This window comes from Coregonus lavaretus (genome assembly GCF_964263955.1).
Source record: "Coregonus lavaretus genome assembly, contig: HAP1_SCAFFOLD_695, whole genome shotgun sequence".
NCBI classification, from domain to species: domain Eukaryota; kingdom Metazoa; phylum Chordata; class Actinopteri; order Salmoniformes; family Salmonidae; genus Coregonus; species Coregonus lavaretus.
In genome coordinates, this window is record NW_028160859.1 from 156,340 (window position 1) to 183,425 (window position 27,086).

Genomic DNA, 27,086 nt, shown 5'->3' on the forward strand with positions numbered 1-27,086 from the left:
CTAACTACTTATGTTACTTTCATGTTTTTTGTCTCTTGTTTGGTTTACAACATTGTCTCCCAGTATCTTGTTTTGGTATGTGTTTACGTCCGTGTTTGTGTGCGTCCGTGTGTGTGTGTTGATGTCAGTGTGTATGTTTGTGTGTGTGTGTTTACGTCTGTGTGTGTGTGTTTGTGTGCGTCACTCATTACCTGCTGTTGCCGGAGTTGTTTGACAGAGTGATTATCTCCTACCCAGGCTGTTAGCCCCTAGTGAGGTCCTTGGGGTTAGCAGCACTACCAAACACCTCACCCCTACCCCCCTCTACCCCCACTGGCCACCCCAACAGGGTTAGAACACCATCACCAGACGCCTCTAGAATCAATAAATGATCTCACCTGGGTGTGGCAGGGAAGCAGGGACACGGAGTACCAGACAGGGCTTAGGTGTCTGCTCTCTCTTTCTCTCTCTCTCTCTTGGTCTCTCTCTCGCTCTCTCTCTATCTCTCTCTCTGTTATTTCTGTATCTCTCTCTCTCTCTGTTATTTCTGTATCTCTCTCTCTCTCTCTGCATCTGTATCTCTCTCTGTCTCTCTGTCTCTGTCTCTCTCTCTCATTTCTGTATCTCTCTGTCTCTGTCTCTGTCTCTGTCTCTGTCTCTGTCTCTCTCTCTCTCTCTCTCTGTCTCTCTCTCTGTCTCTTACTGTCTCTCTCTGTCTCTCTCTGTTATTTCCTCTATCGTAGAGACAGATTAGGGTGTGTGGGAGGGCCTTGTCAAAACGCTGCACTATATCACCGCGTTACTTTGGTTCTCTCTGATGCTTTGTTAGTGCAACCTAAGCTATAGCAGATAGTGTTTACAATAGTGCTAGTACTACATCTGGCCTTGTTGAGTCACAACCCTCTCTTGTGAGTGATGCTATAGAAGTGTATGGCGACAGGAAGCATATGCTAGGCCAATTATGTGGCAAACTCTTGGAGATCGCGTAAACAGCCGTAAATGCCTTTAAACCGGCGACTATTCCACATCTTACAAGTTCTCACTCATTTGGTGTAATTTTCAGAGCTTTGATAGTGCCATTTTCTAATCTGTAAACCCTGAAAGCCTAGTTTATGATTTATTTGAAGTGTTTGCTCTGAACACATTGGTAAAAGCTTGATAAAAACCTCAGTCACGCACATTATGACTTCGAGTAAATGTAACTTGTGTACCTTTTCATTTTTGGGTAAGAAAGTGAAATAGATTTTGACTGGAGCAGCAGCAGTGGCTGGGTGGTAGGTGCATAATACTATCTGGTGCTGGAGGAGGAACGAGGACAGGAGAGGAGCTAAAAAGGCTGTGTGGAAATCTCTGTTTAATAATTAAGTTCAGACCCAAGGGAGGGAGGGAGGGAGGGAGGGAGGGAGGGAGGGAGGGAGGAGGGAGGGAGGGAGAGAGGGAGAGAGAGAGAGAGAGAGAGAGAGAGAGAGAGAGAGAGAGAGAGAGAGAGAGAGAGAGAGAGAGAGAGAGAGAGAGAGAGAGAGAGAGAGAGAGAGAGAGAGAGAGAGAGAGAGAGAGAGAGAGAGAGAGAGAGAGAGAGAGAGAGAGAATCTTTGAGGTGAGCCTTGACCGTTTATTTTCCTTTACTTTTGTCCGTCCGTTAAAAGACATGCTACATCATTAAGGGGGGAATATTCACTGTGGTGTGGCTGAGTGACGACCCCTCCGACAGGTCAGAGATAGTTCACTCTAGTGATGGGTGAAAAAATCGATACAGTCATTATCGGGATATTATTTTTGACAATATATCTTATCGTATCGTTTTTACAATATCGCAATATTATTTTTGTACTAGTTGGCTATACTTGCACCAAAACGGCAGTATTTTTCCTTCATAGCTTGTTCTCCATCTTTTATTTCCATGACTGATCAAAACTTTCTCATGGTTCTCTCTTGTCCCTCTGCAGAAGACATATGTGAGCAATATGTTCGGAACATCCAATTGCAATAAAATCAAATTATCGAAATCGCAATACATATAGAATTGTGAGAATCGCAATACATATCATATCGGCACTTAAGTATCATGATTATATCCTATCGTGAGGTCCCTGGCAATTCCCAGCCCTAGTTCACTCCACCCCCCCCCCCCCCCCCCCCCCCCCAATGCATCTTCAGACCCCGCCTCCCCCCTATGTGTACACTGCACAACCACTGAGGTAGAAAGGAAGGAGACAGTGTCTTGTCTTTGGTCTTCCTCATACTTGCCGTCTAGAATGTTCCTGGCGAGCAACTCAAAGACTAAGAGAGAGAGAAGAGAGAAGGACAAGGTTTTGACTAAGTGAGCTCTGCGTCTTTGCAGCGTGACTACGTTAATGGCTGCTTTGCTTCTCTCCCCCTCACTCTCTTTTTTATTCAGTGTCCCTCTCTTCTCTCTCTCTCTCTGCCTCTTTGTCTCCTCTCTCTCTCCCGCTCTCTCTCTCTCCCCGTGTCTCGGCGGTGGCGGCAGGAACAGCCCTTTTCATTTGTCTTCATAAGCCTAATTTATTTTCCCAGCCAGATGTGAGCTGACAGACATCACTCAGTGGCCCGCCTCCACCGGGCCCCCCAGTCCCCCACCCTAGTCCCCGCCAGGAGGTCAGGAAAACAGTCACGTCCTCCCTTGGCTCCCCCCTCCCTCCCCACCCCTCGCGCTCCCCTGGATCCCCCCCATCAGCATTACTGAAGATGGATGTGTCTTTAAAGCAGAGATTGATTGTGGATATCAGAGTTATGGTGCCATTTATCACGGCCAATATTATTTAGACGAGAGGGATGAGGTGTAACTTGGAGCCCTCCTGTGTAGTAGGGGGGACAATGTGCAAGGAAGTTTTAATAGATTAGAGACAAGCATGTGTCTCAGTTGCTCTGCGCCTTGTTGAGAGAGTGTGTGTGTGTGTATGTGTGTGTGTTTATGAGGCTGTATTTCAGCCTGTGTGTACTTGCATGCTCTTGCTTGTGTCTATCTAGCTGTGTGTGTGTGTGTGCACGTGCGTGTTCGCATGCGCAGGCTGTTGTTGTCTCCTCCTTTAGATGTGTCTCCATTGATCCCTGGCGATGTGATCCTCCTTCGAAGTCTTTTCTCATCGGACGTTTGATTTATGGCTTCATTAGGATCCTTGTGCTGTCTCCCCCTTTTCCTTTGTCTGTTTCCTCTCTCCCAGGTCACTCCTCTATGGAAGAGCCAAACCAAAACCACTCTCTGTGGGGGAGACAGAGAGAAAGAGACTCATCGACTAAATCAAGCACCTCAACTCTTTTTACAGAGTTCACTTTACCCCATTCACAAATGTTTTTGGGAGGTATTTTTTTGTTGTTATGCATAGGTTGGTTTTCTCATGGTTTACTGCCTTGTGCCGTGAAAGTACCTACCCTGCCAGAGTTGCACCCCGGCTTACCCCCCTCTAAGCCCCTTTCGGGTAAAAGCCTTCATTGTGTGTGTTGTCTTTTATGGTTCTTTGTCTTCTCTCTGGAAAAAGAGGAGGGATGCACTACAACCGACATTCAAATGCATGTGGTCATGTGGCCAACAGTGCAGGACAAACAGCACAGGGTGTAAACCTTGGCACTGAAAAGGAAGTGTGTGCGTGTGCATGTGTATGTGTGTGTTTGTTTGCTCTTGTACATGTGAGTTTGTGTGTGTGTTAGTGTGTCTGTGTTAACCTCCACTTTTTGTGTACAAAACATTGGGAACACCTGCTCTTTCCATGACAAAGACTGACCAGGTGAATCCAGGTGAAAGCTATGATCCCTTATTGATGTCACTTTTTAAATCCACTTCAATCAGTGTAGATGAAGGGGAGGAGACAGTTAAAGAAGGATTTTTAAGCCTTGAGACAATTGAGACATGGATTGTGTATGTGTGCCATACAGAGGGTGAATGGGCACAACAAAATATTTAAGTGCCTTTGAACAGGGTATGGTAGTAGGTGCCAGGCGCACCGGTGTATCAAGAACTACAACGCTGATGGGTTTTTCACGCTCAACAGTTTCCCGTTTGTATTAAGAATGGTCCACCACCCGAAGGACATCCAGCCAACTTGACACAACTGTGGGAAGCATTGGAGTCAACATTGGCCAGCATCTCTGTGGAACACTTCCGGCACCTTGTAGAGTCCATGCCCCAACGAATTGAGGCTGTTCTGAGGGCGAAAGGGGGTTCAACTCAATATTAGAAAGGTGTTCCTAATGGTTTGTCCACTCAGTGTATAGCTCACATTTTAAACATAATTTTTTCACTCCTCTCCTATAGCCAGTCGCCTGTTATAACTTACCTTCTTTCCTTCACTAAGAAGGGAATCTACGTTTCTTCTTTCTCCTGTTTCAAATCCTCCCCGTCCTCGCCATTATCAGAAGTCATGTCATGCAGAAATGTAAAAATAGGCAAGGTAATCACACTTTGTGCTGCTGCTTTTGTCGTCAGCGCGTGATGGAAACGGGTCTAAATATGAGATTAAAAGCTGCCGGTGACTGACGCTATTAGCCAGATATGCCATAAACTTGACTATCTCCTATAGCGGATTAGCTCAAATTATGCAGGTAGGGAGAGACAGCCTTGATTCCTTCCTCGCCTGTTCATATGTGGGCATTTGAGGCACTCTAAGTTGACAGTGTCTGTCTCTGCTTAGTTCACTGAGACAGGTCGTGTGACAGCAGATGCCTGGCACACTGCTTGAAAAGTGTGTGTGGTGTGTGTGTGTGTGTGTGTGTGAGTGAAAGAGAGAGTTATTAAATGACAGAAAGCATGTGTGTTTCAAAGTGATTGTGTGTGATTGACTGTTTGTTTCTAGATAACTGCCAAGGAGTGACCAGTTTGAACCTCTGTATCTTTCTGTTGGTGATATTGTTAACTTGTGTAAATCTTATATGATGGGCAATAAGGAAATAAATACAGACTGATGTTGTTATCAAGTTTTCCTGTGAGTCAGTTCAGGTGAAGTCAGTTTGCAATGGTTTCTGTCCAAAATGGCACCCTATTCCCTATAAAGTAGTGTACTATGTAGGGAATATAGTGCCATTTGGGACACATACTTGGATAAGGTAGAACTGGAATAGATAGAGCAGGTGCTGAATTTGCATTAGCAGGGTCATGTTCATTAGAGCACTCAACAGACATTGTTTTGCAACAGAAAGTGAAAATGAGCATTTCTTTTTGAAAAGTCAAGGTAGTCCCTCCCTGTTTCAGTCCGTTTGCTTCCATTTGATGCTTTATGAACAAGACCCAGGTGCTGAATTTGAATATTACAATGCAGTTACAGTGGGATTCAAACGGTACGATTGCTCTATTACCTGTATCCTCCCCTTTCTTTAAAAACCGAACAACACCACCAAGTTGAGCGATTAAATTGAGGTCCACCATATTTACCTAATGATTATAATCTCTGGTTTAAAGAGTTTCTCAGGTGCTTTTGTATACTTATAAGCCAGTAGTTCTGAAAGTAGTGCTCACGAGCCAAAAGTGTTCCCCGAAAATGGTCTACTATGTGCAGATATGTGCACCACGTCATTGCTCTCTCTCTCGCTCTGCTGTGTGTGCATCTTGCTAGCTGTCACCCAAAGGGCGAGGGGCTGAAGCTCATTGGCTGGAACTGAAATTGCTAGGGGGCTGGTCCACATGGGGGAAAATGAAGGGGAAATGGCCATGTACAACGTCCAGTAAACAGTCACTTTCAAACTAGGGATTTCGTGGCTAATTGAGGTAAGACTGTAATTCTGCTCATAGATTATGCATGTAGTGTATGAACTACACATTGAGAGATCCAGCCCAAAGCAGGAGGTTTAAAAAATATTTGCTACTCGCCAAAGTTCCGGAGCATGTCTTTAAGTGTTTGTACTTTCAAGTTAATACACCCCAGTCAGAGAGGGATTTTCTTATCCAATATCCACTCCTCTGGAATGTTTGAGCTCCAACGTGCAAATAGAGCCTGTTTTGAACTCCCTACTCCCATCTCCAATGCAGAGCAGAGTGATTTGCGATGGTGACATGTCCTTTAATGTTATGTAGTAAAAGTTGGAGGGGATTTATCAGCGAGACCCCTGTTTCCCTCGCGCTGAACGCTCTCCTGGGGTCACATGATGGCAGGTAGTTACAGCCTCGCCGCAGTTATTTACCGTCACCAGACTTTTGATTTATGGCCTGCATCCCCCCTCCTCTCTTTCTCTCTCTCTCTCTCTCTCTCTCTCTCTCTCTCTCTCTCTCTCTCTCTCTCTCTCTCTCTCTCTCTCTCTCTCTCTCTCCTACTCATCACACTCCTCTTCAGTCTTCACTCCTCCTCCTCTTGTAATAATTGCAGTTTGTGATGTACATATGACATGAAATTGTTGGGTCAGTCCAACGCGCAGCGGTAGGTGTGGAGTAGAGGTTAGAGCGAGTTACTCAGTAATAAGGTCTTTGGCTCAGTAGTGCTCAGTGTGACACGGTTACACAGTAGGTTTATGGCTGGGACTGTGGGCTCTTATTGTGTTATTCTTCCCCCCACTGCACATATGTTTCCCCATGAACGACAGTAGGCCTACATGTCCAACCCTGTCACTATGTTGATGGATTACATCTCTCAAACAGAGACAGAAAGAGAGGGAGGGCGAGAAAGAGATAGAGAGAGATTAAGCAATGGGGGGAGAGAAAGAGAGAGAGAAAGGAAGTGGACGGGTGGTGTAGATGTAGTGAAGGACATGGCAGCTTAACGCCGGCCAAAAAGACTGTGCTGAACACCTGCTCCTGTCTCCAACGCCCCTTCAACTTCCCCATTACCTGTCAATCTATCACATGCAGAACCAGATCAAATATCTGGAACAGGGAGGAAATGGAGGGAGTAGAGGGAGGGAGGAGAGGGAGGGAGGAGTGGAGGCAGAGGGAGAGAGGAAGAGAGGGAGGGAGTGGAGAGGGAGGGAGGAGTGAAGAAGGAGGGAGAGAGGAAGAGAGGTAGGGAGAGGAGAGGAGTGGAGAGGGAGGGAGGGAGGGAGGAGTGAAGGAGGGAGAGAGGGAGGGAGAGGAGTGGAGAGGGAGGGAGGAGTGAAGGAGGAGGGAGAGAGGAGGGACAGTTTGTAAGACTAGTAGAAATAGGCTGAACCTTTGCTAGTGAGTAAACTGTGCTTTGGACAGTTCTACATGAAACCTTTAGTTTGTTTAAACTTATTTTGGACTTTTTGTCACCATTTCTCCTCAATCCCATTGTGTGCACCCCCTCCCCTCTGGCTTTTGGACCGGTCTGCTCTCCCCTGCCTGCTCAATGTTTTGGGCTACTCTGTCTGGCCTTTGATTGGCGCCTCTGTGTATAGAGGTGAATCTCTGACAGACAAGCGCCTCTGCAGGGAGGCGGGGAATGGGGTGTCGGATTACATCGACAAGGCTGCTGCCTCTGTGTTCCTGCCTGTGCGTGTGTGTTCCTGTGTTTTTGTGTGTGTGTGTTTGAGTCAAGGGTAGGAGAGTGGGGGGGATCTGAGCTCATCAAGGTGCATTAGTGCATGCATGACCAATTCCACCCCTCTTTTATTTTTGATCCTTTTCTCTCTCACTCTCTCCACTGCTCAAACTCTCTCTCTCTCGCACTCTATTTTTCTTTTTCTCTTTCTCTGTATTTGTGTCCCTCTTCCTCTCTCTCTTTCTCTCGCGCCCTCTATTTTGCTCTCTCCCTTCTGTATTTTTCTCTCTCTCTTACTCTGTCTCTCTCTCTCTCTCTCTCTCTCTCTCTCTCTCTCTCTCTCTCTCTCTCTCTCTCTCTCTCTCTCTCTCCCTGCTCTCCCCCTTAGTGTCTGAGCTCTTGTGATTTACGGTAATTATCCATCGTTGGGGTCATCTATCAGGCTCGCCGTTGCTAGGCGATGGAGACAGCTGTGGCTGGCTGGGCCGTTTTCTGGGCTGCACTGTTGTCTTGTGGAGGGGATGGGGGTGGAGGACAGGGGGAGGGGGCTTGCTCAGGTGAAGTTGGGCTGGCTCGATTGTCAGGCCTGGGCTGGGCCTGACACAGAGATTTAAAGTCACAGGTGCCGTTATACCGCACACGCGCGCGCGAGAGAGAGAGAGAGGGGGAAGGAAGGAAGGAGAGAGGAAGGGGTATATATGTTGAAAGGGGGCAGGTGGAATTCGAGGGAAGTGTTTGAGGGGTAGGGAGGGATGTGGGGGGGCAGCTTAAAAGGCACAGGTGACTTGTGTGCCAGTGTGCGTGAGAGTGTGTGTGTGTGTGGAGGGGGGGGGGGGCATTTAAAAAAGGGATTTATGAGGGCAGATGGACATTTGATTTGAACTTGGGGCCTTGCAAAAGCGCGGATGTTTTAGGGGCCGTGAAAATTAGGGTGGAGGGAGACAGAAAGGATTTTATAACTGTTGGCAGGTGTGACTAGGAGCCTTATGGCTGTTTGGGCCTGTGAGTTGTGTTTCTTAGCCCTCAACCCTTATATTATTTCAATGACTCATTATGCAAATAGGAAGGTACATAGACTGGGTTAACTGTGACTGGACCGTTGAACTTTTCACAAAGTGGTAACTACATTATGACGTTGTTATTAGTTTGACACATAGATGGGGTCACTTTACCAAAACAGCACACACACACACACAACCCTACACTCTCCACCCCTCCCTTTACCCAGAACTAATTACAAGCGTTTAGTGTTTGTCATTATGTTGTGGGGTGGAAGATTAAGAACACCTCTCTGTTAATTTTTAATCAACTGTTTGTTAATTAGCTAACCTGTTGTAAGTAGCCTTAAGGGCCCTTGTGTAATTAGCTAAGCTGCTGGAAGCGGCGAGTGTGTGTTGACATTGACCTGACGCGTCCACTCGACCGTCCCAGCCACTGTCATGTCTGTCCCCCTGTCGTCCATTGTCACGGTCACCCTGGACAAGGAGGTGGCCTCCAATCAATGATTATACCCTCAGCCCATTGTGTTTGTTCAGGAAACACACACACATAATGCACACACTGGCTTGTAATACACACACACACACCAGGCATGTACGGGCACACACACACACACACACACACACACACACACACACACACACACACATACACACTCTTTTGAACATTACATTTTCATATAAAACATATAAAACAACATCCCACCTAAATGAACAGCATCTGTGTTGGAGCAGTTTTTAACTCCTCACTTCAAAGGCACTTGTTTACTCTCCTGCCTCCCGTCATTGTCTCTGGTAATTAAACGGACGCGTTGGAATTTATGGTTTAATTATACAGAGCTTGTTATGCAGAGGAGACGACGGGGATGAGCTGATATGCCCAATAAAAATAAATACATTCCATATTGTTTTATTGAACCTCTGTGTGCGTGCATCGCTTTAGTTCAGCTGCTCAGGTCAGACTGTTTGTTTGTGTTTGTGTTTGAATGTGTGTGTGTGTGTGTGTTTGAATGTGTGTGTGTGTGTTTACTATACGTGCATGTGAACACACATGTTTTGGCCCTCTCCTAACAAGCTAGTAACATGCTCAGTGTGTGTGGGTGAGAATGAAAATAGAAAAGCGAGATGAATTGCGATCAATCCATGCTGGTTCACTCTATTGATCCCATGGCACATTCCAACCCAGCTGTACTCCACCAAGTGCATTCACTCAACTCTTCCTCTCAAAACATCCCCTCGTTTTTACATCCCCCTCTTTACAGTCAGGCAGGAGAACCAACAAACATGTTGCTAAATAAATATGTGGGTGTGTGTGTGGGTTAGTGTACAAGAATGCATGGTGCAGAAATTATGTCTGTGTGTGTGTGTGTGTGTGTGTGTGTGTGTGTGTGTGTGTGTGTGTGTGTGTGTGTGTGTGTGTGTGTGTGTGTGTGTGTGTGTGTGTGTGTGTGTGTGTGTGTGTGTGTGTGTGTGTGTGTGTGTGTGTGTGTGTGTGTGTGTGTGTGGTGCTTCTGTTTTATTTATAGAGCCAGGTCTATTAATACCCAACTCAAAGATCAGTTCAGAGAAACAAGCCAAGAACACACACACACCTCTTGTATCTACACACACATACTGTACATGTACACCTCACACCTCCCCTTCCTCTCTTTCAATATGTCTAAACCTATACACAGAACAGTGCTACCTGTATGCCAGATAGTAGTTTTTTTCTCTATGTCCTATAGATTTGTCATGTAAGAGCTGTTACGGCACAACACTGCAGTGTCCAGTGTGTGCATTTCCCATCATAATCTCACATTTTCATCTCAAGAATAATAATTGTATTTTGTGCTGTAGTGAAGTCACTAAGATATGGTACTACTGTATAAACACAGAAGGGAATAGAACAATCCGGAATAAATTATTTTGACATGACTTCATCGCCTCACTCTTTACCCTTGGCTAACACTTAAGCTAACAAAAATATTAAAGGTTATGAGGCCACATTACAGTAACTGTAACTATGCCTTGCGAGTTGTGTATACATCAGCTGTCAACCCCCCCACCAACCTTGTGGGGACACACAATTGATTCCCATTCAAAATCCTATTTTCACTAACCCCTAACCTTAACCCTAACCTTAACCTTAACCTCAAAATCCTAAACCTAACCCTAACTCCTAAACCTTTAACCCCTAACCCTAATTCTAACAACTTAGATGCGGAAGACATATTTCAGTTGAATGCATTCAGTTGTGCAACTGACTAGGTATCCCCTTTCCCTAACCCTAACACTAATTCTAACCCAACCCTAAATCCCTTAGAAATATACTTTTTTCATGTGGGGACTGGCAAAATGTCCCCAGTTGGTCAAATGTAGGTTTGTTTACTGTTCTTGTGGGGACTTCTGTTCCCCACAAGTATAGTTAAACATGTCCACACACACACACACACGCTCCGGCTCTGTCTACAGGAATAGTGTGTGTGGCCACCGCTCCACTCTGCTCCGGCCGGAAGTTTTCTCAAATGAGTGGAGATAAATTGGTACGGTGAGCTGGAATGGCGCAGCAGTTATTTAAGGCTCTGTAGGTGCTTGGCCATATGTTCTATTCTTCCACTCGGGAGGGGCTGACGTCAGCGGTTGGACCAGTGTGGAGGAGGACAAGAGAGACAGAGAAGCACGGGAGGGAGGATAGGGGAGGAAGAGGGAAGGAGGAGGAGGAGGTGGAAAGAGGTGGGGGTAGCAGTGGAGGGGATTTATTTTAGGAGAACCTATATCACTCACATCTCCAGACTAGATGTTAGGACTTAGGAAGACGATGCAAGGGAAACAAATAATGTATTGCAGAAATTGATAGTTATCCTATAGCTTTTGATTTCCATATATTTTACAAATACTTTTTTACCTTTAAGTTTTAGGTAAGATGGTCCCTCCAGTGGTGCTAAACTCCAGACACTTACAGTAGATATCCATTATTTCTTACACATCTACATGTAGCCTCTATACGGTCCTGTATACAACTAACTGTATCATGTAGGGTGGGGAGTGCAGGGTGCCAGGCCCAGATGCCTGCCTGCTGTTGTGTACCTTTGTGCCTACTCTCTTAGAAAAAAAGGTGCTATCTAGAACCTAAATGGGTTCTTCAGCTGTCCCCATAGGAGAACCCTTTGAAGAACCTTTTTTGTTCCAGGAAGAACCATTTTGGTTCCATGTAGAACCCTATTGGGTTCCATGTAGAACCCTTTCCCCAGAGGATGCTACATGGAACCCAAAATAGTTCTACCTGGAACCAAAAAGAGTTATCCTATGGGGACTGCCAAAGAACCCTTTTGGAACCCTTTTTTTCTAAGAGTGTACTGTCAGGGGAGGGAGGGGAGGGCCTCGGTGAGCAGACTGACATGCAGGCAGGCCACTGCTCTCTCACGTTAGCCGCTCCAGAGGAATCCACAACCCAGCATGCTCTGTCTGCTCTCCCTCTCTCTGACACGGCGGGCCGGCAGCAGACATTACCATAATTGGGTTTTCTACATGACGGGACAGAATAAATAATAATGTCATTTTATTTACAACCCCCTCGCCTCTTGTCCCGGTCCGAGGAGCTATCACCCCCACCCCTCCTCCTCATCCCCTTCACATACACTGATCCTACCCCCCCCCCTCCTCTTCTCTATCTCATCCCTCTCTCTCTCTGGCTGGCGCGAGTCGTCTCGTCGGGCTGCCACGCCGCGCAGGTCAAGCGATGGCTTTTTGATCAGCTCCTGTCCAAAGCCATCAGGGCTGAGAGGACTGTAATGGAGGAGCGGGGTGACAAACAGAATGTAGGGGAAGGAATAAGACTGCCAGTTTCCCATTAGAGCATGGGCTAAATGGCCCCTGGCCCCCACCTCCCTCCCAGCTCCCCATACCCCCACTAGCCCACTCCAACACCAGCCTAAATCATATGAGTGAAGGGGGCCGGGATTGGACATTAGTGGCGCAAATGACTGCGGTGATTGCACCCCTCTTCCCAAAATCACATCAGATAAATAGTGAAATGTGTGTAAGTAAATAGGAGGGGTGTTGGGGACGGGAGATGGGGTCGGATGGCGGAGTAACTGACTGGTCTCGTCCCCCGTTCTCTCCCTCCCTCTCGCTCCCTCTCTCGTTTCATCGCCTTTCTGCTTTTCTTATCTGTTTTGTTTGGGTTTGACAGCGGCCAAATGGTGAGGCACCGCCGGCCTGACAGAGAGTTTTATTGATTTAACAACTAGCAGATTTCGGCAAAGACAACTAAAACACAAAATGGAAGGGCCAAATCGAGATGCCAAAGTTTGAGAATAAATTATATGACGCTGAGCCTACTCTGCTAAAACTCTGATATGCATGTGATTACATTTCATTTGTTATCATTCCCCAAATCAAATTAAACCGAATAGTGTGTGTCACCTCCAGCCTTAACATTATTTTGAGACAGCACAGAGTGAAAATGAACACAGTCATCCTAGACTCATTAATCATAACACTGTCTAAACCCCTGTGTCTCTGTCTCTGTCTCTCTGTCTGTCTGTCCACCCTCCAACAAGACTACACACATCTGGAAACTCCCTAACGTGAGACGAAACTAGGGTTGACTTGTTTGGTAACAGTTAAAGCTTCCCTGTTACAAGTCCACAGACATGCAGTTGCCATGTTACTGATAGTGCTATTGATACTGTAGTTCGTTGCGCATAATATAGATGAACTATCCACTAACCACTTTCTTCAAAACAATGTAGATCTTCCGTGGTGTTGATGATGTTTAGTATGTGTGTGTGGGGGGTGCCTAGAAATTGCGTGGCGTTTAGTGTGTGTGTTGCGGTGACATGGTGTGGCTTGATCCCGGCCGTTTGTGACAGCACAGGCCTCGGACACATCCTGGCCGCGCCACCACCTGTCCCCTTGATGGCGAGGCGTCCCGGAGCAGAAGTGACAGGCGCCTTTACGCCCGTGCAGATGGCCCCGCTCACAGCCATCACCCGCTCGGCATGCTAAACCACCGGGGACGGCACGCCAAACTCCTCCCCTTGCTCCCGTCTCTCCTCATATGTGTGTCTAGGTCTAGGACACATTGAGGAGGCGTGATTCGGTCACCAGTCAGATTTTGAGTAGTTGTGTTCGATCGGCTTTCATGAATGGCTGAACTGATAAAGCTGTTCTATTTATGTTTAGTTTTTAACATTTTGTTGGCGTTGTCATCTGCTTGCGATTTAATCACTGCGTCAAAATATGTAGATTTTATCGTTTTGTAATTCTCTACCTAGGCCTAATTTTTAGATGGGTTTCATCATACGATCCCATATTCATGGTTTCTGAAGCCTTCCACTTTCCAACCTGTGATTCTACAGATGTTTTATGCCGTTCTTTTGTCTGCAGGTTTTGATTTCCCTCTCTTTGTTGTTTCCATGACAACATGAGGGGATAAGCATTGATTGACAGCTATCGTAAAAGGGTTTCCTTCACGTCTTGTCGTTCACCATTCCCTGCCCCTCCCCGCCTCTGCCTGTATTTTGTCATTCACTCACAGATATTTTTCTTCCGTTCCATTCTCCCTTTCATTCCGTAGATTTGTGGAGCTGCCAAAATGCCGTTTTTGGCACCGATGATGTGGACATAGTTATTCACAAGGGTAATTCACATGGGTTCACTGGAACCAATCAGAGGCTAGTGATGACTGAATAGCCATTTTACTGTATGATTTCATAGTCCTCTTTCTTTTCAAGCACAGGTTGGCTGTTGGTGAGGGGAAGGCTGGCATAATAACGGGGAAACGTCTTACAGTTAGAGTTTGTACAGTATATAGCTAATGCTAATCTGCTGTTTTAGGGATTTTCTGAGTTTTAGGAACTGTCTCAGCTTCTGTCTGTCAGTGGGATTGAAACACAGCCAGGTTCTCCTGTGCTGCACTCGTTTCCCTCCAAATCCTGTCAGGAATCAAGAGAATGAGGAGAATACAGTTTGTGGCTCGTTTGGAGAGAAGGGCATATCAGTTACAGACAAAAAATACAAACCTATTGACAACGTTAGGGCCTTTATGTCGAAAGCTACCGTGTTAAAACAAACATGTATGAGAACATGCGAATGGCATACACCAATGCGGGCACACACACACAAACACACACGCACGTGCGCACACACACACACTTCCGTATGCAGCTGCTCGCCTTTTTTCCCTCCCATCTCCTCTCAGGCAGCAGTAAATGGTGCCAGTGTACATATATCAGGTATTATGTCCACTTAGATTATGATATGACAGGTTAGCGTGCTGTTTGAAGCTGACAGCACATCTGTTTCATCAGGAGAGACTGATACTGGCATCTAGGACACACATCTCACCATGGAGGAAGGAGATAAAGGGAGAACTGAGGGGGCCGTCTTTTCTGTCTCCCTCCCTTGCTTCGTCTCTCTCTCCCTCCCTCCACCTCTTTTTACTCTCTCTTTCTCTCCCCACACCTCTTCCTGGCTCTCTTGCTCACCAGCTCTCCCCTGCTTCCTGTCTCTCCTATGTTCTACTTGCTCGCAGACACACTCACAATATTTCCCTTACTCTTTTTCCTTACTCTTTCTCCCTTGCTCTCTCTCTCTCGTACCTGTTACATTATGTTTACATTTTTTCTCCACTTGGTCTATCCTGTGCATTCTTTAATTTCATCCGCTGTGTTTTTTATGATAAGTTGTTTACACACTGTATGTGTCAAGGACAATAATACAGAACACCATGTATTGTATGACCCACATCCACTTCCACCTCTCAATAAGCTGTCAAACATAACAGAGACAGTCAAGGAGTGTCACTCCCCTATTTGACATTGTAGAGATGACTTGACAGTTCTAGTTTTTATTACTGTCTGGTATTTAATATAAGTGTATTTATTAACTCAGTGAGAGTGGCCTTTGGTACATGAGTGTGGGTGAAGGAGATGCTGCAACATCTCAGAATGAGTGTTTTGTTTCCCTCCCTCCTGATCGGTTGCGTAAGCTCACCATGTGAATTACTAAATAAAATGAAGTTCACTGTGTGTGTGTAAATGATTGGGTGTAGAGATAAGCCATGGGGGAGAAGGAGAGGAGGAGAGTCAAGCAGCTGGCTAACAAGGCCAAGCAGTTAGTGATATCCTAGGAAACAGGAGGCATGGACAATGAAATAGGGAGTAAAGAAGGAAAATGTCAGGATTTATGTGTCTTTTTTTCTCTAGGAAACTAGATTTTTTCTAGACACTCAAAGACGCACGCACGCACACAGATAAAAGCCCATATTTCCTGCCACAGATTATTCATCACAATGTTTTGTCAGTGGTCCTGCATTGTAAATCTTTTATTTCACTTTGCTGACCTCCTTTTTCCCTTTTCTCTATCTCTCTCTCTTCCAGCTTACTCACCAGAGGACGAGTTTAAGGCAGGAGCAGTCGATGAGGAACACCTGCAGGATGACGGGCTGTCACTGAATGGGGAGGACACTGCGTACCTTTGCAATGAGGAAGAGGATGGAGGCCAGCCGCCCAGCTACCGGGCCTCTCCGCTCAGCAACGGCACCAACCCAGACGCTGGCTACGGCTCCCCGCTCAGCGATGCCAGCGACCGGCTCACAGACTTCAAGAGCACCTCTTCCAGGGATGGCCATGAGAGGGAGGAAGCCCCCCTCCCCTCTGGCCCGAACAATGGCCTCTCCCTGAGGGACAGCCTGGCTCAGATGAAAGCTGTCTATGCAAACCTGATCTCAGATGCCTCCTGGTCCAGCATTGCCATGGACATCATGAAAGCCACGCCGGCTACTGCTGCCGCCATCCCCACCGCCACCAGCCCCACCACTACCACCACACACAACAACAACCACAGTGAGAACAGCAACGTTAGCAGCCACCACCACAATGGGAGAAGAAGTACCGCCACCGCCAACCACCACACAAGCAGTGGCAGTGGCAGCTCTAATGGCACCGCAGCTACCTCCATCAGTAGCAACAGTGGCACCAGCAGTGGCGGTGGTGGCAGCTGTGGTGGTGGTGCTAGTAACGGTGGGGCTGTGGCCTATGACTGGCACCAGGCAGCCTTGGCTAAGACCCTCCAGCATACCCCTTACCAACTGCTGCCTGAGCCCAGCCTGTTTAGCACGGTGCAGCTCTACCGCCAGAACAACAAGCTCTATGGCTCAGTCTTCACCGGCGCCAGCAAGTTCCGCTGCAAAGACTGCAGCGGCGCCTACGACACGCTGGTGGGGCTCACGGTCCACATGAACGAGTCGGGCCACTACCGCGACGACAACAAGGACAGGGAGGAAGAGAGGGGCAAGCGCTGGTCCAAGCCCCGCAAGCGCTCCCTGATGGAGATGGAGGGCAAAGAGGACGCTCAGAAGGTGCTCAAGTGCATGTACTGCGGCCACTCCTTTGAGTCTCTGCAGGACCTGAGCGTCCACATGATCAAGACCAAGCATTACCAGAAAGTGCCTCTCAAAGAACCGGTGCCAGCCCTGGCCACTAAACTGATGCCCTCTGCCAAAAAACGAGCCCTCCAGGACGCCCTGGTATCCCCATGCTCCCCAGACACTGTCCATGGTAGCGGTGGCCACATGCCCCAAGTGGACGTTGGGAAAGACCCCAAGTCCACGACAAACCCCTATGTCACACCCAACAACCGCTACGGCTATCAGAATGGTGCCAGCTACACTTGGCAGTTCGAGGCTCGCAAGGCCCAGATACTGAAGTGCATGGAGTGCGGGAGCTCCCACGATACACTGCAGCAGCTGACTGCCCACATGATGGTCACGGGCCACTTCCTCAAGGTCACTAACTCCGCCTCAAAAAAGGGCAAGCAGCTAGTGTTTGACCCAGTGGTGGAGGAGAAGATCCAATCCATCCCTCTGCCACCCACCACCACCAGGCTTCCCGTCCCCAGTGTCAAATCTCAGCTTATCTCCCCTGCACTCTCCTGCGGCTCTGATGAAAAGAGAGAACCGGAAAACGAGAGGATGGAGGCGAGCGAACCCAGGGAGAAAAAGATCAAAGAGGAGATGGAAGAGCCAGGTGAGAAGACTGAGGTGAACGCTGGGTCGTATAAGTATCTGACAGAGGAGGACCTGGAGGAGGCTCCTAAAGGAGGTTTGGACATCCTCAAGTCCCTGGAGAACACTGTGTCCAGTGCCATCAGCAAGGCCCAGACAGGCACACCTCAGTGGGGTGGTGGCTACCCCAGCATTCATGCTGCTTACCAGCTCCAAGGCCACATGAAGCATGCAGCACTGCACTCCTCAGTCCAGAGCGTGCAGATCCAGCCGGTGTTCAACAGCGGGCTCCGAGGCCTGGTGACTCAGGACTCAGGCTCCGTGATCCACTCCCCCAGGAGCCCTGCATCTCCGCCCTCTCTCAGGAGCAACGTTACTGCCATGGAAGAGCTGGTGGAGAAGGTCACAGGGAAAGCTGTTGCTGCTGCTGTGAAGAAAGAGAAAGAGGAGAAGATGGTCAGCTTGGACCGCCACAGGCATCCATCCTCCGTCAAGTCGCCATCTCCTATACTGAAAGAGCAGAGGGACCACCACTTAGCACCCAATGACCTCACCGTTGGGAAGCCCCTCATGAGGAACAGCAGCCCTGGAAATGTGGAGTCGGAGCTGGTCTGCAAGAAGGAGCCCAAAGAGATCCTGGTAGACAACCACCACAGCCATTCAAAGAACGGCCCAGAGACTCGCCAGTCACCCATTAACGGCACCAACAGCATGGGCATCATCACCGATCACTCACCAGAGATGCCTTTCATCAACCCCCTCAGCGCACTTCAGTCAATCATGAACACCCACCTGGGCAAGGCCTCCAAGCCCGTCAGCCCCGCGGCTGACCCACTGGCCATGCTCTACAAGATCAGCAACAGCATGATGGAGAAACCGGCCTTCAACCAGACTCAGGCCAAGCAAGCCGAGCCCATCAATCGCTACTACCAGTATGAAAGCAACGACCAGCCTATGGACCTGAGGAAGTCCAAAAACAGCAACAGCAACAACAACAGCAGCAGCAGCACTGTCATCAACAGCAACAGCAGCATAAATGGTAACAAACCCATCACATCCAGCCTGTCTCTGTCTGACATTTCTTCTCCTCTGAGAGAGAATGCTTTGATGGACATCTCAGACATGGTGAAGAACCTAACAGGCAGGCTGACGCCCAAGTCCTCCACCCCGTCATCCATCTCAGAGAAGTCGGACGCAGATGGCAGTGCGTTCGAGGATGCTCTGGAGGACCTCTCCCCGGTCCAGAAGAGGAAAGGGCGGCAGTCCAACTGGAATCCCCAGCACCTCCTCATCCTCCAGGCTCAGTTCTGCTCTAGCCTGCGGGAGTCCCCGGAGGGCCGCTACGCCATGACGGACCTCGGTCCCCAAGAGCGGGTCCACATCTGCAAGTTCACGGGCCTCTCCATGACCACCATCTCTCACTGGCTGGCCAACGTCAAGTACCAGCTCCGGCGGACTGGCGGGACCAAGTTCCTGAAGAACATGGACTCCTGCCAGCCTGTGTTCCTCTGCGGTGACTGTGCCTCCCAGTTCAGGACTGCGTCCGCCTACATCGGCCACCTGGAGTCTCACCTGGGCTTCAGCTTGAAAGACCTGTCCAAGCTGTCCAATGAGCACCTACGGGAGCAGCAGGCTGCCTCCAAGGTGATCACAGACAAAATGACTTTTGGCAGCACCCTGGCATCCCTGACCGCGCCAGACGACGACACTGGTTCAGTTTACCAGTGCAGGCTTTGCAATCGGACATTCGTCAGCAAGCACGCGGTCAAACTGCACCTCAGCAAGACCCACGGCAAGTCACCAGAGGATCACCTGGTGTTCGTCACTGCTCTTGAGAAGCTGGAGAAGTAGTAGAGGGGACTGGAGCTGAGGGAAGAGACAGATAAACAGACAGAAAGACGGCTGTGTAACTGACCAGAATTTCATTGCACTAAAATAACATTGTTCACAGTTACTGCACTGGGCCGAACTGAGCCGCCAGAAATCAGTCTTATTTTTTGTTGTGATACTGCCTGACTGGACCATGTCTTTTTATTTTTGTTATTTTTTTGGCCAAGCTTTTTTAACACTTATTTTGTAATGTATTTATATGCTATTTGTCTGATCTGTGCATGTATTTTAGTGAACCAAGGTTAAACACAAGTTTTCTTTTATATTTTCATGACAGAAAAAACTACTACTGTTTCAATGGTGACTAAAGTGGTGACCGGAAAATGAATTAGGGGGAAAAGAAAACTGTACAATACTTGATATGAAGAAGGTGAAAATTCATTGTACACACCAAAAGAATGGAAGAACCCCTTGAAAGACTGAAGTAGCACCTTTATAGACGTTTAACATTTTATTTGTAAAGAGAACATGTTTTAAGATATTCTGCATTTGTCAAAATCTGTTTAATTTGAAAGATAAATTATTTTCTTCTCTCGGTTCTTGTCACACTGCAACATATTTGATAATGAATGGCCTGCTCAGAAATCTGTCAGTGTATTACAAAAATAAACAGATAATGTAAACATTCGGAGGAATTGAAATGCTGCTTCCGGTTACATATCAATCAGTGAAAATGAATGGCCGTACAGTATGCAAGTTTGCTCCAAAAAATTTTTTTTAATGTGAAGTATCACTTATAGTAATTTTCCAATTGTATGGTTTGTTACAAGTTCCTCTTTTTAAATTTTGCCGCTTTGAATTCAACCATAAAAAGAACTGTCCTTTACATGTAAATGACTCGCAGTGAAATGTCAAGCTCCATAAGGGATATCTTGCCATTTGCAACAGCTCAACATTCTTTGTACTTAAAGGTGTGTGCATTCTTTAACTTTTATATCATCATTTTATATAAAAAATAATAATAATAATTACAAAAAAATGTGTATATAGATATATACTGTAGATCCACAAAAATGTCATTTTTTAAGAAATATGAATTTAGCTTCTTTGGCTTGGTTTACAGAAATGATTTTAATTATACTTGCATCCAATTTGATGCATGATATGGTGTGAAAAAAGAATTAAGCGATGCACAATGACTATACATTTCAATGTTTTATCAATGATATTGTAAAAAAAAATATTTCTAGCACCGATTAGTTTGTTTCATTTCATTTTTTCTCAATTGTAAAATAAATCTCAAAGCAGTTCTTGTTAACATTCATGCATTTGTGATTGTGTGTTATTTTTGCGTGTAAGTACATAGACACAGTGAAAAGACTGGAGCTACCTTCGATAGTTCTCTGTGGTTACTATTTTCTGGTGAAGAAAATAAATAACACACTTATAGGTGCTCAGATGAAATACTGTAACTATATACTCACCTTGCACAACATTCTGTGTTTACAAGGTTATATAAGGTGCAACATTATATTATAACATATCACATAAAATGATATATTACGTGTACAGTACACACAAAATAACATTAGCTTTCTTTCTTCATTGATACACATTAAAATGTCTAAAAAAACGATAAAAGTCTATAAAAAAAACGAGTGTCATACCACGGACTGATGACTGAGCATCATCATATAATGATGATGATGATGGTGATGATAAGCCATAAGGGTGTTTATTGTGCTGTGAGCCCCATGCTAGGCGTGTGACTGGCCTTTGGAGTGCATGCACTGAAAGAATCAGTGTTGTCTTCATGATGGGAATGAATGTGCTTGTGCCTGTCTTCCTGGAAATGAGTCAGATGGGTGTCTGTTCCATTTGATTCAGACTGCTGACTGTCGACACTGAGCAACTCAATAAATAACACAATTAAGATGTTACGCAATGCGTATTTTGGACTGAAACTATACTATTATATGAGTTTCTCTTGATAATGTCACACAGCCAACTCTTACAAGAGTTAATGCAATAAATCAGGGACAGAAAGATTAATCATAGTTTCAACCCACTGGGCACACAGTGGTTGAATCAACGTTGTTTCCATGTAATTTAAATGAAATTATGTTGAACCAACGTGGAATAGATGTTTAATTGACATCTGTGCCCAGTGGGAAGTGACCTTTGTTTGAGCTTTGCTGTAGTTTAACAGTCTCACATAAGATATGTTCATCTAGCAGCTGTAGAGAAATGGCACCATCAAGAATTTGATCTCATCTCTCCCTCAGGTCTCAGATTTCAGACTGGGTACTAACTAGACTGTATCAGCAGAGGGGTACAACAGTATTATGACTTACATTCCTCATTCTCAAAACGTGTTGTATTGGCAGAGTGTGCTCTGCCTATCACTGTCACACGCATGCACACACACACACATACACACACAAATAAGTAGAGTCTTTGTGAAAATGATACACCTTTTTGATCCAGCTGTACCTTAGTATGTGCTACATGGATTCGGTGACAAAGGAAACAGAGAGTGAAGATGAACCAGAATGAGGATGCAGTTTTCCTGGAAGGGGTGTTGGGGAGATGGGTTATAAAACAAACAGAGCAGATAAACAAGGAACACTTTGAAGAGATACCGTTCAATGCACACAATAAATAAAAAAGGAAAAACCTTGTAGGTTTGTCAGTTTAATACCTTACAACTAAACCTGTAATTTTGCTCTGCCGTCAGATCACTGTCTGTTGAGCAGATAGAGACTCTCTCCCTGCTTTGTTAGAGATCAGCACACTGTTTCCTGTGCGTATTCTATGTAAATTACATGCGATAATCGCAGCGCAGGGCACAATGCTGGTTCCCGCGGTGCAAACGGAAACTGAGGGTAGATAAACACAGTCTGGGCAGATTTGCATAGCTTTTGTGTTTTCGGCGCGCAGAAACATGCGCCCTGAGGATTCGTAGGGATTTCCTCGAGGTTTTGTATTAGTAAATGCCGACTTCCTCCCAGGGATCGGTCCATTATGTACAGGAGCAGCAGACAGAAGTGGGTGTAGAGAAGGGGCACAGACAGAATAACTAAATATTACCTGGGCTTGTAACATTATGTGGAGGTGAACATATCAACTTCTCTGCTGCTCCTACTGTAACAAAATATGAAAGAAGAACAATCGCTACAAATAAGAACCTACTGTAGCCTACAGTATAGGGAAATGTTCCCTAAATGTAAAGGTGTATGTAACATTAGTCACTCCTGAGCTCTATCAGATCTCAAGAGTTCAAATGGATGAGGAAGTGTGTGTGTTGCCATGTTTCCATATCATGTATGACTCTGCATCTGATCCCTCACAGGAGCATTAAATCCCCTTCAAGGTGTATTATAAAACTAAGCTCTGCCTCTGGGTTTGTATTCTGCACATTGCGTACACACGCACGAACACGCGCACATGCACAAACACACACATGCATGCACGAACACACAAATGCACAAACACACACACACTTACAGGCACACACGCACACACACACACCTCTATGCCTACAGTTGTATGATAAGAAAACAAGTGCCTTTTTGGTCCATGTGTCTATGGGCTGTCTTACCGGTGAATATGTTACCGGTTACCGGCAGGCAGATAGATCAGAGTTACTCCCCCTTAAACAAAGACAAGCAGCAGCAGAGGATCCCACCACGGGCGCTTAAAGCCTTGAACTCCAACGTACTCTTTAATACCCCCTCAAAATACCACAAACCCAGCAAAACAATGCCTGACAGTATAAGCAGAACAAAACCAACACAGACAAAAGGCGACTTTGTACCACATCTGAAATGAAAACGGGGACAATCTGTTTGTCTCCTGATATGAGCAGCTATTGTCAACGTTGTATTTGGTAGTTATCGACGTGTGTTTGCGTAACTAGAAAGATGGATAAACAATTCTGTTTCCTTTTCTCAATCCATCGCCAAATTCTATGTTGATCTGACATTTGCTTCACCTGCTTCAATTTGAATACAGCGCACCACAGAAATAGTTTGCTCAAGATTATGATTGTAAATTTCACTCTCTAGTTGAGTTTCCATGCAGAGCCCATGGTTTCTGTGCTGCTGATCAGTCTTCTGTATCATTGATTCACCCTGAACACTCTCCCTGATGTTTCATGGTGTTGTAACTCAATGGAGTCCGTCATGTTGCAGTCACACTGCTTCCTTCAGCTGGATGTAATTGATATCTGCAGGTTGCCACTGAGGCGCCCTTGTAAAATGCCATATTAGTGTCAGAAATAGTGCAGTTGTTTTAGATGGCTGGCCAGGGGCCTTTTATCAAAGCAAGGTTATGTTGGCGTAGGAGGGAGATGTGACAAAGTTGTCTTTGCAGAATGATGGTGGCTGACATATGCAGCTATAACGGATGTTGGAGATAATCTTTGTCTGCCATGTCTTTAGTTATGATCTCTTAGCCTGCCTGGATGAGGACTGCAGGTGTGTACCGCCAAGCCCCTTCATCCATCACATACCCAGACAAAATGCTGAAGATGAAATGTTTCTCCATCTTGGGGATGAGGGATGTGGTTTTATTAAACATCCTCCCCTCCTCTAACATCTCTCCATACTGCCTGACTGCAGGTTACTTTCTCATAAGGGAAGTTGTTGTGTTGTTTTTTATTACAGTCTTTCTCAATCGCGTATCTATAACAGAACAGTAAATGATCAAATGCTCAAAACATTTGATCATGTTCTTGCCTTAGACAACCTTTTGCAATACTTTAAATACAAATGTCATCAGTGAATACAAAATTCACTGTTACGTGTTTTGTTCACAGAATATTTACACATTGTTTTCATCAGAAGAGAAATGTATGCAATTGTGTTAACTTCTGGCAATCAGCAAATACTACTGCACAGAATTCTAAATCACCCCATCAGTGTCATACAGTGGTGGTCGGTGCCGTTTATTAAGATGAGGGAGGACAATCTTTTTTTTAATGAGCATGGCCTTATTTTTTATATTACAGCATATTGGATGACTGTCATTCATATTCCATTCACCCAGCTCAATGTAACATCGATAGGTTTAGGCTACTAGATAATACTCACATTTCCCCTATACCCATCATGAGGTCGCTACAACCTAACCTATGAATTAAAGTTTACAATGTAGGTGCACAGGTCGAGAGAAATTTGAGTAATCAAGGTGACAGACATTGACATGTTCAGTACCATCTTGCACACTCTTGCCTGCATCTAGCTAGCTGATCTAGGGTGTAATCATTAGTCCAACAGTTGCAAACAATAGTTTCTATTGGACAAATTCAGCTACACTATATATACACAAAAGTATGTGGACATCTCTTCAAATTAGTGGATTCAGCTATTTCAGCCACACCTGTTGCTGACAGGTGTATTAAATTGAGCACATCGCCATGCAATCTCCATAGACAAACATTGGCAGTAGAATGGCCTTACTGAAGAGCTCAGTGACTTTCAAGGTGGCACTGTCATAGGACGCTGTCACGGTTTCGGCCGAGACTGCTCCTCCTCCTGGTTCGGGCAGGCTTCGGCGTTCGCCGTCCCCGGAGTACTAGCTGCCACCGTTGAATGTTTCGTGGTGTGATTGCTTTGGTCTGTCTTGTACACCTGTTTCTGTTTGTGTTCTGATTACGTGTCCTATAAGTTCCCTGTTTTGTATAGGTTAGATTGTGTGTTGTTGTCTGCCTGTATTTCGGAGCTGCGTGTTGACGCTCTGTTTGTTTGTTTAGTGTTTACGCATGGTTTACGTATTCACTCGCCTCTGTTTGTTTCGAGGCCGTGTATTGTATTTTTGCACGTTTGACTAGTAAAGTCTGTTGGACGAAGCCTCTGTGTCCTGCGCCTGACTCCTCCACCACATCCACATCGGTTCATCTGACAGAACAACAACAACAACTATGGAGTCAGCAGGAGCAGCTGCGACACCCAAGTCGCTGGAGGAACGGATCAGCTATCAGGACACCATGATCCGGCAACTTGGGTCCGCCATGGACGAGGTGTCCAACACTCTGCGCCGGTTGGTTACTGGGGAGGTGCCCACGTCTTCTTACACCATCCCATCACCAACGGCCAGTCCTCCTCTCTCAGCAGGGGCATTCGGCTCTCGCTCCCGAGGGCATATGACGGTTCTGCAGCCGGTTGTCAGGGGTTCCTCCTGCAGGTGGAACTTTACCTGGCTACCCTACACCCAGCGCCCTCGGGATACGAGAGCGTCTCCGCCCTCATCTCCTGTCTATCCGGCAAGGCGTTGGAGTGGGCCAACGCCGAATGGAGGGGAATAGACGCCGCTACCATCACCTACGCGGAGTTCTCCCGCCGCTTCAGGGCTGTCTTCGATCACCCACCTGAGGGAAAGGCGGCGGGGGAGCGTCTGTTCCACCTCCGACAGGGGAAGAGGAGCGCACAGGAGTTCGCCCTGGAGTTCCGGACTCTAGCGGCGGATGCGGGGTGGAATGAGAGGGCCCTCATCGACCATTACCGGTGTAGCCTACGAGAGGACGTTCGTCGTGAGCTGGACTGCAGGGACACCAACCTATCCTTCGACCAGTTGGTAGACATCTCCATCCGTCTCGACACCCAGCTGGCTACCCGCGGATGTCCCGAGTGGGGGTCGTCCATTCCACCCTCCAGCACCTCCGAGCCGATTCCCATGGAGCTCGGGGGTGCTGGCGCTAGAGAGAGGAGGAGAGAGAACCCGAGGGGGGCCATCCCCTGCACCAACTGTGGCCGTGGAGGACACACCGCGGCCAGGTGCTGGGGAGGGTCTCCTGGGAGAGGGGACAACAGGTCACGCACTGGGGAGTCATTTCAGGTGAGTAGGCACCCCACTTACCCAGAGCTCTCTGTTGGTCACATGAGTATTCCTGTGAGATTTCCACAGGTAGCACCTCATTCCCAGCATAAGGCGCTAGTAGATTCAGGCGCAGCTGGGAATTTTATTAATCGTGCATTTTGTTATAGGTTAGGAATTCCCCTTCGGCCGGTAGAAGCTCCCTTTCCTGTCCACGCCCTAGACAGCCGGCCGTTGGGGTCGGGGCTGATCAGAGAAGTCACAGCACCACTTAAGATGACGACGCAGGGGGGTCATGAGGAGATCATTCAGTTTTATCTGATTGACTCTCCTGCGTACCCCGTGGTGCTGGGGCTTCCCTGGTTAAGCGCCCATGATCCTACCATTGCGTGGCAACAGAGGGCTCTTATGGAGTGGTCTGCCCAGTGTGTAGGGAAATGTCTAGGTGTTTCCTTAGGGGCGACCTCGGTAGAGAGTCCGAACCAAGTGCCCGCAACGCGCATTCCCCCTGAGTATGAGGACTTAGCACTTGTGTTCAGCAAAATGAGGGCAACACGGCTACCACCTCATAGACAGGGGGACTGTGCGATAAATCTCCAAACAGGAGCGGCACTTCCGCGGAGCCGTGTGTATCCCCTGTCTCAAGAGGAGACTGCGGCTATGGAGACTTACATAGCCGAGTCCTTGGCACAGGGATACATACGGTCCTCCACTTCCCCGGTTTCCTCGAGTTTCTTCTTTGTGAAGAAGAAGGACGGGGGTTTGCGCCCGTGTATTGATTACCGTAGTCTCAATCAGATCACGGTTAAGTACAGTTACCCTCTTCCACTGATTGCGACTATGACAGAATCATTACGCGGAGGGCAGTTCTTCACAAAGTTGGATCTCAGGAGCGCGTACAATCTGGTGCGCATTAGGGAGGGGGATGAATGGAAAACGGCATTTAGCACCACCTCGGGTCATTACGAGTATCTCGTCATGCCATACGGGTTAATGAATGCTCCTTCAGTCTTCCAATCCTTTGTTGACGAGATTTTCCGGGACATGCATGGGCAGGGTGTGGTAGTGTACATCGACGACATCCTAGTGTAC

At 46.9% G+C, this 27,086-nt stretch overlaps 1 protein-coding gene across 1 annotated transcript in view; it reads left to right on the forward strand.

The window, feature by feature from the left end:
- The window catches only part of LOC311121383 (teashirt homolog 1-like), a gene marked incomplete at its 5' end in the record, with an annotated part of 64,298 nt that extends 43,871 nt beyond the window's left edge, over positions 1-20,427 (forward strand). Inside the window, one exon of the mRNA XM_084195883.1 lies at positions 15,724-20,427. Within this exon, the coding sequence (XP_084052009.1) occupies positions 15,724-19,199 (3,476 nt within the window). The 3' untranslated portion in view covers positions 19,200-20,427. The remainder of the gene's footprint in view (positions 1-15,723) is intronic.
- Between the last annotated feature and the right edge of the window lie 6,659 nt (positions 20,428-27,086).